Source organism: Lepidochelys kempii, chromosome 7 (assembly GCF_965140265.1).
Source record: "Lepidochelys kempii isolate rLepKem1 chromosome 7, rLepKem1.hap2, whole genome shotgun sequence".
NCBI classification, from domain to species: Eukaryota; Metazoa; Chordata; order Testudines; family Cheloniidae; genus Lepidochelys; species Lepidochelys kempii.
In genome coordinates, this window is record NC_133262.1 from 5,956,727 (window position 1) to 5,973,318 (window position 16,592).

The window sequence follows — 16,592 nt, forward strand, 5'->3', positions numbered from 1 at the left end:
CGCAACTGGGAAAATTGAAATGGATACAAAGAGAAAAAAAAATGCTTAAACCCCATAATTTTGCGCAACTGTGAAAATGTAAATCTGTAAAAATAAAAAAAAAGGTTTAAATAGAAACATTGATAGTAGTTGTCAACATTATAAAAATAAAAATTGAATTTTGCCAAGATTAATTATAACTTCCTTTCGAGGTATTGATAACTCTCTGAAAAATTCCCCTTTCTGGCTGAAATTCTCCTTGCTTGGTCTCAGACCACAAATTATTATTTTAAAAAAAGAAAAAGATTCAGTAAAATCCCTTCACCTGTGATTTATTTTATGGAAAGGAGAAAAAATAAATTGTCCCCCTTTTAAATCAATGTTAATGGCTGAAACTGACAATGTGAAATGATGTTCCAGTTAGCTTGTCCTCACTGTGAATTAGGCCTTTCAATTCATGCAAAGGATGAAAGAGACAGGAGTCCCTCACTGCTCTACTCCTCAGCTGAGCACTAGAACAGAGAAGGCTGGGGGCAAAGTTATCTTTAAACTACCATTGTGCTCCCCTGGATTCTAAAACTTACTGGGGGACTGCACAGTCCCTGGCACATATTAAAGCAGCCTCAAGGCTGCCTTGATTTATGTTCTGCTACTTACAGTCTCCTAGCCAAGAACAGTTGGAGCACAGAGTCTGGGGAAGCCCTTTATGTACTGGGACCATTTGTGCCTTGTTTACAGCCTCTCCTACGCTACTGGAGCAGAACCAAGAATAAAACCCATGAATGTACGAAAGCTCAAGACCTGATTCTGCAGGACCCCGGACCTTGTTTAATCTTGTACACCACTGCAGAGTGAGTTCAGAATAGGAATGTTCTGATTTGTTCTTACACCCAGGAGTCAAATTGTGACAATAAGTATGACGTATATGCTGGATAATGATGAGGAACTTGTAATAATGATAAATATGTAGCTTTTACACGGCACTTTTCATCCATAGACCTCAAAACAACTTGCAAAGGACATTACATATCATTGTCTCTCATTTACAGGTAGGGAAACTCAGGCACGGGGAGGCAAACTGATGTATGCAAAGTCACTCAAAAAGAAAAGGAATACTTGTGGCACCTTAGAGACTAACCAATTTATTTGAGCATAAGCTTTCGTGAGCTACAGCTCACTTCGTCGGATGCATCCGACGAAGTGAGCTGTAGCTCACGAAAGCTTATGCTCAAATAAATTGGTTAGTCTCTAACGTGCCACAAGTACTCCTTTTCTTTTTGCGAATACAGACTAACACGGCTGTTACTCTGAAAAAAGTCACTCAGCAGGCCAGAGGCAGAGACAAGAATAGAACCCAGGTTTCCTGAATCCCAGTCCAGCCAGTCCAGAAGACACATGGTTTGTGGGGGCCCGTCCTTTCTCATGGAAAAAAATATATATAAACTACCACAGCAGAGGCAGGTTGTCAACTCACAATTTTAGCACTAATCTCATACCATTTAGTGTTTTCTTAAAGCCCCAACTTCTGGAATCAGGTGATTACATGACAACCATTTTTTAGCCCTCAAATTGTGGAGAAGAGCTTGAAAATGTGATCCTGAAAGGCTCAAATCCAGAAGGCAAATACCCCCGCACCGCACTTCCCAAGAAAATCATGGTCTGAAATCCTAGTCCTGGTGAAATCAATGGCAAAACTCCCACTGACTTCAACGGAGCCAAGATTTCACCCACTACCAGTATTATTATTGTTTAAATCTCATGATTTTTCAGGGGCCTGACTCATGAGTTTTGAACACTTGTGATTGGCAACACTCCTGAAGCTTCCCCTATGGCAGCAAAAACACGATTCCTAACCTTTTCATGAACTGAACAGACCCTTTCAAACGCATAATGGCAACTCCAAACACACCATTGTCTGGGTTCTACAAACATCATTCCAAGTGCACTGTGAGAACCAGACTTGCATAATGAAGACTCAGCAAAATCCTTTACTAAACGCCCATTCTCGTTTTAATTCCGCAGCCCTCTGCCCAAGAGAGCTCTCAGTTGTTAAAACATCAGTGTCCCTTGAAAAGCTTGCACTGTACCGTAGGTTATCTTTTGACATTTTTAATTACACCATTCTGTTGCTTTCCAGCTCAGCAAGATACAGCGCTGTAGACCAGTCTCAAAGGATTTCTTTATATCTCCTAAATAAGGGAGAAGATTGCTTCACAGCGTTTGATTCTACCAGGGTTTATACTTTAATTTCTAACTGAACACAGCTCTTACTGAGCTCCAGACAGACAACTGTGGCCTTGGTAGCATATGCAGTCCTTTATTTGTAAATTTACTGAACAATTGACCTCTCCACAGTTATTTCATTGTGTACCTTGTGTACCATCACATTCTAGGTTTCATTTTTTATAATGAACTCTGTCGATTCTATTTTAAATTAAAGCTGTTTCACTATGACGTCTTCATGGTGCTATTTTTGCTTTAAAAGGATATTTACAGCCTTTGATGTGTAGTAGTAGACAGTAAACATGGTTCCCTTTTAACATATCCTGGACAAAATACTCAGACAAAATACTCAGAAATATTATAAGCAATGTCACACTTGGAAATATCGTAATTATTTCAAAGTTGAGGCTTACCAGAATTACTGACCCATCTGTGAATGCCGTCACCAGCAGAATGGTTTTTGTGCATGTTGGTTAACACTGGCAAATACTGTACTGTCTGAAGGAAACAAGCTAAGCCATTTCATTTTGTTAAGTACAATAAAGTTGTTTAAAACAAACTACAGGAGAAGATTGAAACACGAAGCAAAATATAATCTTGTTAACTGCAGACAGTTTACTGAATAAATCTTCGCCACAGATTCAAGTCAGTACCCTTATAAATAGAACACACTGAGGTCAGACATTTAAGCACTCACACAGTAGGTGAAAATAATCACTGAATAAAAATGGGTAGGGTAAGGTACAAGGCAACAGAGCTAAAAACTAAAAGAATGACACTGCATCTGGTGTGAATAATTATTCTGGCATTATTCTGTCCAACGTTAATCCTCAATGGTTCATAAAGGTTCAATCAGTCTTTAGTATAGCCCAGGAATCATGGCAACAAAACAAAGAGTAACTGGATTAAAATCTTTACATGGTCACAGGTCACGTCTATGTCACATATGGCCGCTCAAAGGAATATAAAGAAGAATCCACTAAAAGAAAATTCCATTAGAAAATATAACTTCCTGGTATAAGGGCTAGCTCAAACTACAGAGTAGGTACTCTGGCAGTATAACAAAGGTGCAGTATGATTAATATTTGAAAACTGTTTTCAAAATGTCAGTAAAATAATAAAACAAATAACCCTAATTGTAATGTCATCATCTAGAAACCTGTACTGTATACAATTTGCTTAAAATACCCAATGGTTCCAGACTTCCTGAAGCTGAATTTACCAATGAGAGATCAGCATGTATTTCTATTTAAAACCTTTCATAATTATTTTTAAAATAAAAAACATGTTATGGAAGCTGAAGCATTTATCTTTGACTTCCTGCAGCTGTAAACTTCAATTTAACAATTAACCTTTTTCATTCACAAACAGCAAGAACAGCAAGGTTTAAAAAAATTCTCTAACGGGTACCAATCACAGTAAATCAGCAAAGTTATCACATCACTACATGTACACACAGCATAGGTGCCTATCCCCTCTGCCCCCCAGCATAGGCTTCAGCTTCTCTCAAAAAATACATAACAAAATACAAGTTGCTAATAAAAGGTCATTTCTTACCTAATCTCACCAATGATTATGCCAGTCTGGTGGTGGTGGGGGGAGAGGGGAGAGGAGGAGGGGGTGGAAATCCGCTCAATTGTTCTGCTATGTTAGTTTTTACAGTTTACTTTCCTGGGGTATGCTGCTACCAAGAACACAGACAGCACTGCAGTGTGATAAAACATCTTGTTTTCGTTCTCAAAACTGCATGGCACACACTGGTAGGAGCCTTCTTGAAATGAGCAGCAGGCTTTTGTGGAAGCCTTTTAGAAGAGACACACACAAAACACACTGTTGCTTGAACGAAAATGTGCTGTAGGAACCATTAGCGGGGAAAAGTGTGATTTTTGCCCTGTGTCTGGATGGGCTTTGTAGCTTACATTGCCTTCCTCAGAATTCCAGCTTGGTCGTTTTGGTTTTCCCCTACCATCTCCTCTTCCAGCCATCCAAATGCTTTCAGCAGACCCCACAATGTTGGCTTTGGTAAATGACCCTTAGAGGCAGCCAGAGTATATTCCATTTGCTCTCCAAATCACAAGACATTAACAAGGAAATATGTAGCCCATCGAGAATAATTGCCAGCTTGGTAGCGGAGCCTGAATCTTTACTGTTGCAGTGCTCTCATCTCCTGCATGCTAATGAAGCAGTGATGTCAGCCAGTCAAAGTCATTGCATCTGGACAGTTCAAATTGTCATTGGCCAGTGTCTATAATTTATTTACATGTAAATCAGGCTGTTCTTACCAATCAATAATCCCTGCAGGCTGTTTAGAAAAAGACAAGAAAATCCTTTTATCTGGCTCACGTGTATATTACAAACAGTTGTCTAGCTACCCACAATCAAAACTGAATGGTTTGAAGATACCAATTATCCTTCTAGACCTATGATCTTATTTGTTGCTGACCAAATCTCAATTTACAATCCAACTTGAGTCACTGCATCCCATTTAAGCTGTTCTACCCCATTATCTAATATTACAGCAGGCTATTAAAGAGACCAATTTTATAGTTCATAACAATTTATTTTTCTCCTAACTTTCAATGCCCTCTTAATTTTATTCCCCACTAATTTCCTATGATGCCCCACTAATCTTAGACACAGCATATATGCACCAGCAGGGCTAAATATTCTGAGTAATACACGTTATTATTAAGGTGGCATTTTATTTAGTGCATATTTTATGACCTGTACTTATCTGGCCCAGAGAGTCATGTGATTTTCATCTTTTGTGTATATCCCTGGTACATATTCTGGACCACAGGAATAAGCTCACATAGTCAATGGAGAAAGAGCATCCCCATCACACGCCATGGTTTTAAAAGAAGAGAAACCATACAGAGTAAACAGTGTGGTCAACGCTTGGGCTTTCATCACAAGACTGACAATATTTGGTGTTTTCCTTAAAGCCCAGCTCCTGGAGTCATGTGATTACATCAGAATCTGAGGTTCAATTGAGGAAAAAGGGTGTTTCTAGCCCTCATATGTGAAGACAAAAGCTTGAAACTGTGGCCCTTATAAGCAAAAAACAGAAGGCAAATAAAAAAGAATCCAAAATGTATTACTTTTCGACCAATCTCATGATTTTGGGGGGCCTGACTCAGGATTTTGGTGTACTTGCTACTGGCAATGGTGAGTAAGTTAGCGATGAGTTTCCAATGTCATATATGATGGATTTTATTATGTGATATAAATTTGGTTTCATTATGTGGGATTATACTCAAAATACCAAGGGCCAGATCCTCAGCTGGCCTAAATCAACATAACTCCACTGACTTCAGGAGAGATCCTTTGGGCCAGACCTTACTGAAATAAATATTTATGGAATTAGCAATTTTTTCAAAAGAAAATATCATTCTATGTAAATTACTGGTTCAAACACATGGCCCTACATAGTAAGTTATATGCTCTAAAGCAAGGAATCAGGCTCTGATCCTGCAGTTGCATTCACAGAGGCAGAACCCAGAGGCTGCTCCAAACTGGCCCCTGGCTCTCCCGAGGGGTGTATGTATGTAAATGGGGGATGAGAAACACAAAGTTGTCTTTAAGCCATTTTTGTCTCCTCTGCCAGGTCCTCTGCTGAGCTCAGCTCAGCAAGACTCAAGGAACTGAAACCCTTTGTTTATTACAGTTCTCCATACAATTCTATTAAAGAATAACAGTATCAAATGCTCTACTAAGGATACACTAGGGATTTGGGTAGGTTTCTATCCCCCTCCTCAAATTACACAATTCAACAGAGTATGTAGGAGAGAAAACAACCTCCCCTGACACACACTTCCACTAAATAGCCACATTTTGTCTGTTCCTGCTTTCATCACTGTATAGGCAGGCTGGCTGTAAACGCAATCCTGAATGGTTAATGTGGATATAGCACAAGCATTTGGTAAAGCCCTGAACAGTCTGCCTGCCAAGGCCCCCAAGTGACGTATTTTATCTTTAATGCAGGATATGTTAATTCAAATATGTAGTAAATGAGACAAAACTCCACCGGGCAAAGAGCAAAATGAAGTTTGTTTACAGACTGATAATTTAAAGCAGAAACAAATTATACTTGTTTACTGTAACAATTTTCCTTGGAAATTCTTTTAAAACCACATTACATGCAGGTAAAAATGGGCTTCATAAAATGACAGAAGATTAGGGTCGGAAGAGACCTCAGGAGGTCATCTAGTCCAACCCCTGCTCAAAGCAGGACTAAATCATCCCACTAAACCACTAAATCATCCCAGCCAGGGCTTTGTCAAGTCAGGCCTTAAAACCCTCCTAGGATGGAGATTCCACCACCTCCCTAGGTAACCTATTCCAGTGCTTCACCACCCTCCTTGTGAAACAGTGTTTCCTAATATCCAACCTAGACCTCCCCTACTGCAACTTGAGACCATTGCTTCTTGTTCTGTCATCTGCCACCACTGAGAACAGCCGAGCTCCATCCTCTTTGGAACCCCCCTTCAGGTAGCTGAAGGCTGCTATCAAATCCCCCCTCATTCTTCTCCTCCGCAGACTAAATAAGCCCAGTTCTCTCAGCCTCTTCTCATAAGTCATGAGCCCCAGCCCCCTAATCATTTTCCTTGCCCTCTGCTGGACTCTCTCCAATTTGTCCACATCCCTTCTGTAGCGGAGACCCCAAAACTGGACACAGTACTCCAGATGTGGCCTCACCAGTGCTGAATAGAGGGGAATAATCACTTCCCGTGATCTGCTGGCCATGCTCCTCCTAATGCAGCCCAGTATGCTGTTAGCCTTCTTGGCAACAGAGGCACATTGTTGACTCATATCCAGCTTCTCGTTCACTGTAATCCCCAGGTCCTTTTCTGCTGAACTGCCGCTTAGCCAGTCGGTCCCCAGCCTGTAGCGGTGCGTGGGATTCTTTTATCCTCAGTGCAGGACTCTGCACTTACCCTTGTTGAACCTCATCAGATTTCTTTTGGCCCAATCCTCCAATTTGTTTAGGGCACCCTGGACCCTATCCCTACCCTCCAGCGTATTTACCTATCCCCCCAGCTTGGTATCATCTGCAAACTTGCTAATGGTGCGATCCATCCCATCATCCAGATCATTAATGAAGATGTTGAACAAAACCAGCCCCAGGACCAACCCCCGGGGTACTCCGTTTGATACCGGCTGCCAACTAGACATCGACTCATTAAACACCACCTGTTAAGCCTGACGACTTAACCAGTTTTCTATCCATCTTATAGTCCATTCATCCAATCCACACTTCTTTAACTTGCCGACAAGAATATTGCGGGAGACTGTATCAAAAGCTTTGCTAAAGTCAAGCTATATCACGTCCACCACTTTCCCCATATCCACAGAACCAGTTATCTCATCATAGCAGGCAATCAGGTTGGTCAGGCATGACTTGTCTTTGGTGAATCCATGTTGACGGTTCCTGATCACCTTCCTCTCCTCCAGGGGCTTCAAAATGGATTCCTTCAGGACCTTGCCAGGGACTGAAGTGAGGCTGACCGGTCTGTAGTTCCCCAGGTTCTCCTTCTTCCTTTTTTTAAAGATGGGCACTATATTTGCCTTTCTCCAATCGTCCGGGACCTCCCCCTATCGCCATGAATTTTCAAAGATAATGGCCAATGGCTCTGCAATCACATCAGCCAACTCCCTCAGCACCCTCGGATGCATTAAACTAGCCCCATGGACTTGTGCATGTCCAGCTTTTCTAAATAGTCCTTAACCTGTTCTTTCACCACTGAGGGCTGCTCACCTCCTCCCCATATTGCATTGCCCAGTGCAGCAGTCAGGGAACTGACCTTGTCTGCAAAAATATCATTGATTACTGCAGCTTTTCCCACATCATCCGTTACTAAGTTGCCTCCCTCATTCAGTAAGGGTCCCACACTTTCCCTGACCACCTTCTGGTTGCTAACGTACCTGTAGAAACCCTACTTGTTACTCTTCACATCCCTTGCTAACTGTAATTCCAATTGTGCTTTGGCCTTCCTGATTACACCCCTGCATGCTTGAGCAATATTTTTATACTCCTCCCTAGTCATCTGTCCAAGTTTCCACTTCTTGTAAGCTTCCTTTTTGTGTTTAAGCTCACCGAAGATTTCTCTGTTCAGCCAAGCTGGTTGCCTGCCATATTTGCTATTCTTTCTGTGCATCAGAATGGTTTGTTCCTGTGCCTTCAATAAGATTTCTTTAAAATAGAGCCAGCTCTCCTGGACTCTTTTCCCCATCATATTAGCCTCTCAGGGGATCCTGCCAATCAGTTCCCTGAGGGAGCCAAAGTCTGCTTTTCTGAAGTCCTGGGTCCGTATTCTGCTGCTCTCCTTTCATCCTTTTGTCAGGATCTTGAACTTGACCATCTCATGGTCACTGCTGCCCAGGTTGCCACCCACTTTTACTTCCCCTACCAATTCTTCCCTGTTTGTGAGCAGCAGGTCAAGAGGAGCACGGCCCCAATTTGGTTCCTCCAGCACTTGCACCAGGAAGATGTCCCCGACACTCTCCAAAAACTTCCTGGATTGTCTCTCCCAGCAGATGTCAGGGACTCTTCAGTTCAAAGATTAAATGCCATTTGTATGAGAGCTCCTGGTGAGCACTAATTTTCATTAAACAGATTAGTAAAAAGCTTGTAGTTTTTCTGTATTTACTATTGAGGAGCTAGGGACACTAAATGCACACACTTCTGAATGGAGGAGAGTGAATTTGTGGGGGGGGGGGGGGTGGAGGGTGAGAAAACCTGGATTTGTGCTGGAAATGGCCCAACCTGATGATCACTTTAGATAAGCTATTACCAGCAGGACAGTGGGGTGGGAGGAAGTATTGTTTCATATTCTCTGTGTATATATAAAGTCTGCTGCAGTTTCCACGGTATGCATCCGATGAAGTGAGCTGTAGCTCATGAAAGCTCATGCTCAAATAAATTGGTTAGTCTCTAAGGTGCCACAAGTACTCCTCTTCTGAATGGAGTGACTCGTGGTAATGAGCATTGCACTCCATACAAGTGTTGGCAGGAGATTTTAGCTCTGCCCCTAAGTGCATGCACCCAGCCTCACGCATGCACCTGATCCTAGGGTGACCGTACATCTGGGTTTTCCTGGACATGACCTCTTTTTTCTCCTCTGTCTGGGAGGATTTTTCTGCTCCAGCCATTGAAGCTCAGAAGGGGCCATCTCTGCATCTGGATTGGTCTTTCCCCTGCAGCTGCCGGATCCCGCCTGCCCTGGCCCAGCCCAACAGGTAAGCGGAGCTGCCAAGCGCCTCTTGGCCGGTCTGCTTGCCCCGCCACGGGGCCTCAGAGCCTGGCCGGGAGGGGTGACAGGGCTAAGCCCCTGCTCCCTGCCCTGGGGAGGGGAGAGGCCTGCAGGGAGGCAGTGACAGGTTAGCTCTGCGTCCCAGGCCAGCCACCCTGCCACCGTGACAGGGAACATGACACTGCCCCCCAGCTCGAGTGTGAGGCTGCAGGTACCCTGTCCAGCACCCCCCAAATACCCCTCTCTGTACACACAGACCCATCCAGCACCCCAAATACTCCCTCCAGCACCTCCCCAATTGTACTCCCTCCCCAGCTCCCCCTCCCCCCAGCAGTGTCCTCTATTTGGGAACTTGAAATATGGTAACCCTAATCCTGCAGGTATTTTTCATGCATAGGAATCACTCCCATTTCCATTGCAAATCAGGTGGTAGAGCGAGCAGATATGATCCACCTGAACTAACCGTCTTTTATTGTGCTCAGAATGGTCACACCCCCATTTTGTTTTGTTTTGAGGGCAGCATCAGCTGCTCCCACAAAAGTGGCTTTGCATAATCAGAAGCTGGGGCTGACAATTTAGCTCCCACAGTCAGCCTGTTCTAGCCCTGCCACTCCTCAAGTCTAACTTCTGTGGCCTATTTGTTTGACTATTTATGTTGGTAAGTAAATACTGCTGGAAATAGCAATTACATGCAGAATTCCAAGATTTTAGGTGCTAGTTGACACACAATGTTACAATGAAGGTGCAGGTCGTGACCTCATGTAACAGCCCCATAAAACAAATGTTTATAGCCATGCAGCTAACCTAGGGGTTAGCTTAGAAGAAGAAACCTTTGCATCATAGAAGGGCATATATTTCTCCTCACTCCTGGCAGATTTCCTCCTCCAGTACTTGAGAGACAAAGTATTCTCCAAGTACAATAATTATTGTACAAGAAGTACTATTAGTCTGAGACAAACCAGATGAGATTGTTCAAGTTTTGGTTCCAAATTTCTCATGAAAATGTACTTTTCTCTTCTGGAAAGGTGCTGAATGGGTTTGTAATCATCACTTTCATATTAACTGCTCTACTGCCTGTGAAAACATCACACATGTTCAAGTAACTCCAGAGGGCAAATTGTGTTTCTTATGACCGAAACTGTGCATTTTAAAGGGGTGTTTCATTAAGGAGAAAGGTGCTGGCCAAGCAAACGGAGCTTGTTTCATAAAGGTCACTTGAATGACTTTTACAACTATGGAGATGGATCTTGCCAACACTCAGATGAGATTATTGCTCCGAGCTACCATTTTGTTCAGAGAAGAACTTTGGGACGGGATTCGGAAATTAAAAAAAGAGAAATTATTATCATCAGAACTTCGAATCCCATTCCCAGATTAGGCAGTGCAAGGGCAATAATTATGCCAAAGAAATGTGACATCCTTTTTTGCTGTTGTTAAGACAGAAAAACTGACTATAATGGTCACTAATTTGTACAAATTCATCCCCACAGCTGCAGGAACTGTCATTTTAAAAGTACACAAGCTTTTTTCAACAGCTCAGTTTACTGATTACTGATTTACTTAATTAATTAGCCTCTTACAGTTTGTATGGCAACTTCCACCTTCTCTGTATGTATGTATATATATATATCTTTTTACTGTATGTTCCATTCTATGCATCCGATGAAGTGGGCTGTAGCTCACGAAAGCTTATGCTCTAATAAATTTGTTAGTCTCTAAGGTGCCACAAGTCCTCCTGTTCTTTTTGTCAATCAATGCGGATTCATGTTACATTGTTTATTCTTTAGACTGCAAAAAATAATACACTACACAGCGAGTGGTAGCAGTGGCAGGTAATCATCAGTGAGGTCACCAGGCTCCTAAACCAGATGGATGTCAGATCAAGTTGCCTTTCTGAATTATTTAGTGAACATCCTCTAAAGAGGCTGACCAAGCTTGTCAAGGCAGCCTGCTACGGAAAGAATGTGGTCGCTTGCGGATGACTCACGGGCTAGGAGCTGCCTCTGAGGCTCCCTTACATGGCACTCGGTGAATATGCAGCACAAAGAAGCAAATCCTGCTTTGGAACTTGATTGCTGGCACTCTCTTTAGCCAGAGTAAAACTGCAGCTGGCCAACGATCCCATGAAGCTCAGAGAATCAGAGGAAGGTACATCAGTGAGAGAATGCAAAAAGGAAACACTGTTAGATAAAAGCAGCAGTGACCTACTTACAGTATATTTCAGAAGGGACATTACCCCCTTTGGATAGGAAAAAAACCATCTAGCTCCCAATGCATGTATCTTCAGAGGAGATAGGCTGAGGAATCTACAAATACCGGGTGCCAGGTTGTAAAAAACCTTGCCCTAAACACACAGTGCTAAGCAACGCTCCCGATTTAAAGCTACAAAACAATACATTTGTTCAACAGCATGTACTGGCTGGAATTCTTCTTGCAATTGTGGTGCTGATTGTTGGTGGCGATGGTGGATTATTTTGTTGCTGTTGTGGTTCGTGTCACAGTACTCCATCACGGATCCTTTGTTTGCTCACAATAAGCCTCTCAAACTTCAGATACACACAACAAAAGCTCACTTGCTCCACGTTATTTTACCCACAAAAATGCAGAATTGGTTGTTTTACAGTCATTTTTTCTGTCCCCTCCACCCCTTCTGCCCCCACCCTTTGCGGTTTGCACAGAAAATCTGATACATCTGATCATAAGAATGCCACAATAACTAACTTACATTGCAGAAGCACATGGTGCAGTGATAAGACACTAGACTGGGAATCCAGAGCTGTCGGTTCTAGTCCTGGCTCTGCCACTGAACTGCTGGGTGGCCTTGGGCAAGTCACTTCCCCTCTCAGTGCCTTTGTGTTCCCTCCCATCATCTGTCTGTATTATATGTTCTTCAGGGCAGGGACAATCTCTCCCAGTGTGTTTGTACAGTTTGCAGGAGGGGGCCCTGATCTCAGTTGAGGCTACTGTAATACAGATTCATCACCATCAGCCAGCCTTATTCATCAGAGCCACAAGTCATTCTGTAGCATGGCTAATAAATAAATACTCTCTTGTTTTGCATATTCCTTGCCTGCACTACACCCACCGTGTTCCTTCCTAAAGGATCTTTAGCACGCTCAGGGGATGTGTTATTTCCTCATTAATATGGACTAAAAAATGCAGCAAGTTGGTTATTGAGTGGTTTTCATAATGAGTCACTTTCTTTTCATTTCCTGACCATTTTCAGGTACAGTCTGTCAACTGGTAGGGTCAGAAGAGCATGACCATCCACAGGCGACAGCTAAGGTGGGTAGAATCAGAGGTTGGAGAGAGACAGGCTGCTGTTGGCGAAAGCTGAAGGAGAAACAATGTGATGAAGCAACTTCCAAATGCCATCAACATCCTCAGAGACTAGTCGGCAGTGTGCTGGTCTGAACGATAACCTCAGCTCCTGGATATGACTGTGCAGGGAAATGAAGACATGAATACGCCTCTGGATTCTCGGAATGAAAATCCCCAGCTGAAGGAGAGAAAAAGTGAGCAGTTGGTAGACGGAGAAGGACTGATGGCCTCAGAGGAGAAAACCTCCCACTTAGAACTAACATGGGTTGGAATGATGAAAGCTAGGTTAGAGGGGGAAAAAAGCTAACCACAGAAAAATGAAGACTTGCAGCCTTTCATATAAAGTTGGATCAAAACTGGCATGAATAGTGGCCACTGGAAGCCCTGGAGATCAGATCCTTCCCTCTCCAGGATGCCTGAACGAAGGGATTTGCCTCCCAGTTTAAAAACAAAATGTTGCTGAGTCGGCAAAGAGGCTGCACCCTGCTGATTTCCTTCCAGTTTGCTGGCAGCTGCAAAGAGCGGATACAAGCTGCAAGAAGGAGCAGTGAGATCGAACAGGAGGGTGCTTTGACCTCATTTCCTCCTGATTATACCCCTGTCTTTGTCAGGAGAAGTCAACCGTTTTGGGGACATGAAAAGTTATTTGGAAGACATGGGCTATGAATACACTCTTCCTTTTTCAAACAGACTAGGGTTTTTTTCGGGGGGTGGAGAGGCATGTTGTCACAGACATTCCCAATTTCAGTGCCAGAGGGAGTTTTGGCCTTTTGGATGAATGCATTAAAGAAATTGCAAAAGTAAATGGGGGGGGGGGGAGAGGGGGGGACAAAATTCAGATGGTGACAGTGTATTCTGAAAACTTGGACTTTTTATATTTTTGCTTCAGTTTGTGTAGGACTCAGGCTTTTATCTGTATGTTGGTTAATCCCTGGCTTTACATGTTACTCCTGTGCTTATAATTGCTACTTTTGATTCAAAACGCAGAGACATGCGTACAAGAGAAGTGGATGGTTGATTTTCTAGATGTTAACGTGTAACACTGGTTGCAGGTTCAAAATAGTATACAGTTTGGCAGCAGGCTGTATGAGAGAGGCCTCCATGTACTCCATGTCCTCTGCTTTCATATCTGTAATTTTATGTGCAGAAATAATTATTTACATATATTAATAAATTATCCAGTAATGTATGCTTAGTCCTGCAAAGCCCTAAGCACCCTCAACACCTATTGGTTATGGGTGAAATATGCCCATTGGTCCAGCAAAAGGCCTATAAAGCACTGAAGTCCTAATTAACTTCTCAGAATAGAGTTTAAGTGGTAAATAGGCCTAATGCTGTACTGGGAATAATTTCTCCCTATATTAGTAACAGATTAGTAATACTGTAGATCAGGGGTTCCCAAACTTCATTGCATCACAACCCCCTTCTGACACTGCGCAATGCAGAACCATTGCGCAATGCAGAATTTTGCAGAAATTAATGTTAGGTGGGCAGAATTTCCTTTCCCCCCCACAAAAATGAGCTGCAGAGATGTCCGCCACCACTAGGGATCGCTGGACCCAGCAGAGCCCAGCTCACAAATAGAAGACAAGGCCAGAGGGAGGGGGAGGGAACTGGAGGGTTCCCAGCAGGGGCAGTTTCCAGCGCACCCTGAAGGAAGGAGGCAGCATGGCACAGGAAACTCTGTGCAAGCCCAGGACCCAGCGTCAGGCTTTCTCTCCCTCTGCATCCCTGGGCTCTAAGAGGGTAGGGTCTGTGAGTGTCTGGGCTGCGGCTGGGCTCTGGGGGGGGAGGGGGGGAGGGAAAGGGGTGAGAATGTCTGGGCCTCAGCTGGGCTTGGGGGAGAGGGTGTGTGTCTTGGCAGGGGAGGGCCCTGCAGCTGGCCTCTGATGGGTAGGGGGTGAGTGTCTGGGCCAGGGGTGGCACAGATGGGCTCTGGGGGCGTAGGGGGTGAATGTCTCCCCTCTCCTCCCCCCGGCTAGGCTCTGGGTGGGGCAGAGAAGCAGGAACTGGGTTGTCATAGGTTTCTTTAACACTCTATTCCTGGGGGAATTTTTGTGTGTGTCTGTATTGTTACAGATATACTGGCTGACAGGTATTTTGAAATAAATTACCCAAATAAATGAAACTGGCATCATTATATAGTGTTATTTTGACAAATAAAATTTGCAGAATTTTAACATACTGTGAGCAGAATTTTTGGTGCAGAATTCCCCCAGGGAAGACAATATAAATAATCTCTACTCCCAAAAATTGATAGAGTGTTATTTAACCCAACTTTTTTGGGGGAAAGCGGAGGAGGAAAACAAGCCAGAACGCCAAAGTTAGGCCCTCATCTTGAAAGCTAGTCTTCACGGCCACTGAATGAAGCAGCTTGCAGTACTGGGGCCTTAAAATAGCCAAATTACAGCTCACACTTAAAGTGCACAGAGAGATGAATTGCACAGGAGATGCTGGCATTTACTTGCAGTAGGTCTGAGTACGCTGGCTCAAGTCAGAGCTATCAATTTCTCTTTCATTCACATCACAATTCTTCACTGTTTACAAGAAAAAGAAAACAGCACATGAGGAGTATAATATGGTTACTCCATTTTTAACCCATCATGCTATACAAGCTACTGCAGCGGGCTTGAGATACTGGCAGATCTTACATGTCACGTACACTGCTGAGACACAATGGAGCAAGATACAGACTGAATTTCAATCACTGTATCTTCTTTTTTTATAATCACCTTAATGCTAGACGCTTAGAGCACTTAACAGTAATAAGCCTTCTTCATCGCCTCCAGCCTTAACTATGCATGATTATATTTTTTGCTTTTGTATTTTGGTCAGATTTTAAACAATGGTGGTGTCTGTTTTTTCCCCTCTGTCTTTCTTTTAGCTGGACAGTATTCTCATTTTAGGAGGAAAAGATGGTCCCTTTAACAATATCTCCAAAGGTTGAGTTAAAGCATGTATCTGAATTTAAGCTAAATAAACTTAACATTGGTGTTTTTTTAAATTAAATATTTTTCTTGGGGGCTTTCCATGGCCAATAAAACTTTCTCCAAAAACATGCGATGAAGGAAATTCATAAATCTTCTGCTTATCTTGTGGGATGTTTTCCAAAAGATCTAAACCTTTGATCAGTTACACAAATTAATTTTCTATTTACATAAAATTACAAATTTACAATAAAACTGACTCGCCTTGAAAGTCTGTTTTGACATATATCCCGGCAGCAGCTTTCATTTATTTCATTCTAGCTGTTTTTACTATCTGATGTTGTCTGGGTCAATGTCATGTTAGGTTTGAAACATACCCACTGGGGTATTTAGGGGCAGTGCTTGTGCCTTGAGAACTTCCCATCTTCCTCCATCTATCTTCTGTCCCCTTTACTGCAGCCCCATCCTTCTTGTGGGTTAGGCCAGGAGATGACGCCTTCTGGAGTCCATCAACCTACCTCCTTAATCAGCAGGCAGGAGTGCTCTTGAGTGGCTTTCCACGTTGTAGGCCGTCACAGGATGGTGGCAGTTCACTGGCCCAAGAGCAAAAGACTGTTCTGAAGATTCCGATTAGCTTTCCTGAAGAACAGCGCACAGTCCCGCTAACTTAGATTGGCCAAGGTCGGCATTATTGTACAACTCCACAGAGGTGTGCTGCAGCACGGCAAGACGACAGACCTAATTTTCAGTGGCATGCATTTGTCCCTCTGTCTCCTGTGGAGACATTCTCCCAACTCTCTCTCTTTTCGCTTTCTCCCTTCTGCTCTTCTGTGTGTTCAAATGGGTTCTTAATGTTATGTTGTCTGCACTGACTTACCCAACCTATATG

The 16,592-nt window shown here is 43.2% G+C and overlaps 1 protein-coding gene across 6 annotated transcripts in view; it reads right to left on the reverse strand.

Annotated features, from left to right (window-relative positions):
* Positions 1–16,592, reverse strand: part of PRICKLE2 (prickle planar cell polarity protein 2) — a 195,414-nt gene that overhangs the window by 69,853 nt on the left and 108,969 nt on the right. The window contains exon 1 of one of the 6 annotated variants that reach the window (XM_073350994.1): positions 12,181–12,202. The exons of 4 other annotated variants lie outside the window; for them this stretch is intronic. In XM_073350994.1, coding sequence (XP_073207095.1) covers positions 12,181–12,182 — 2 coding nt within the window. In that variant the 5' untranslated portion in view covers positions 12,183–12,202. Of the gene's footprint in view, positions 1–3,759; positions 4,365–12,180; positions 12,203–16,592 lie in introns of those variants that run through there. One more of the 6 variants, XM_073350995.1, reaches the window with a different exon arrangement.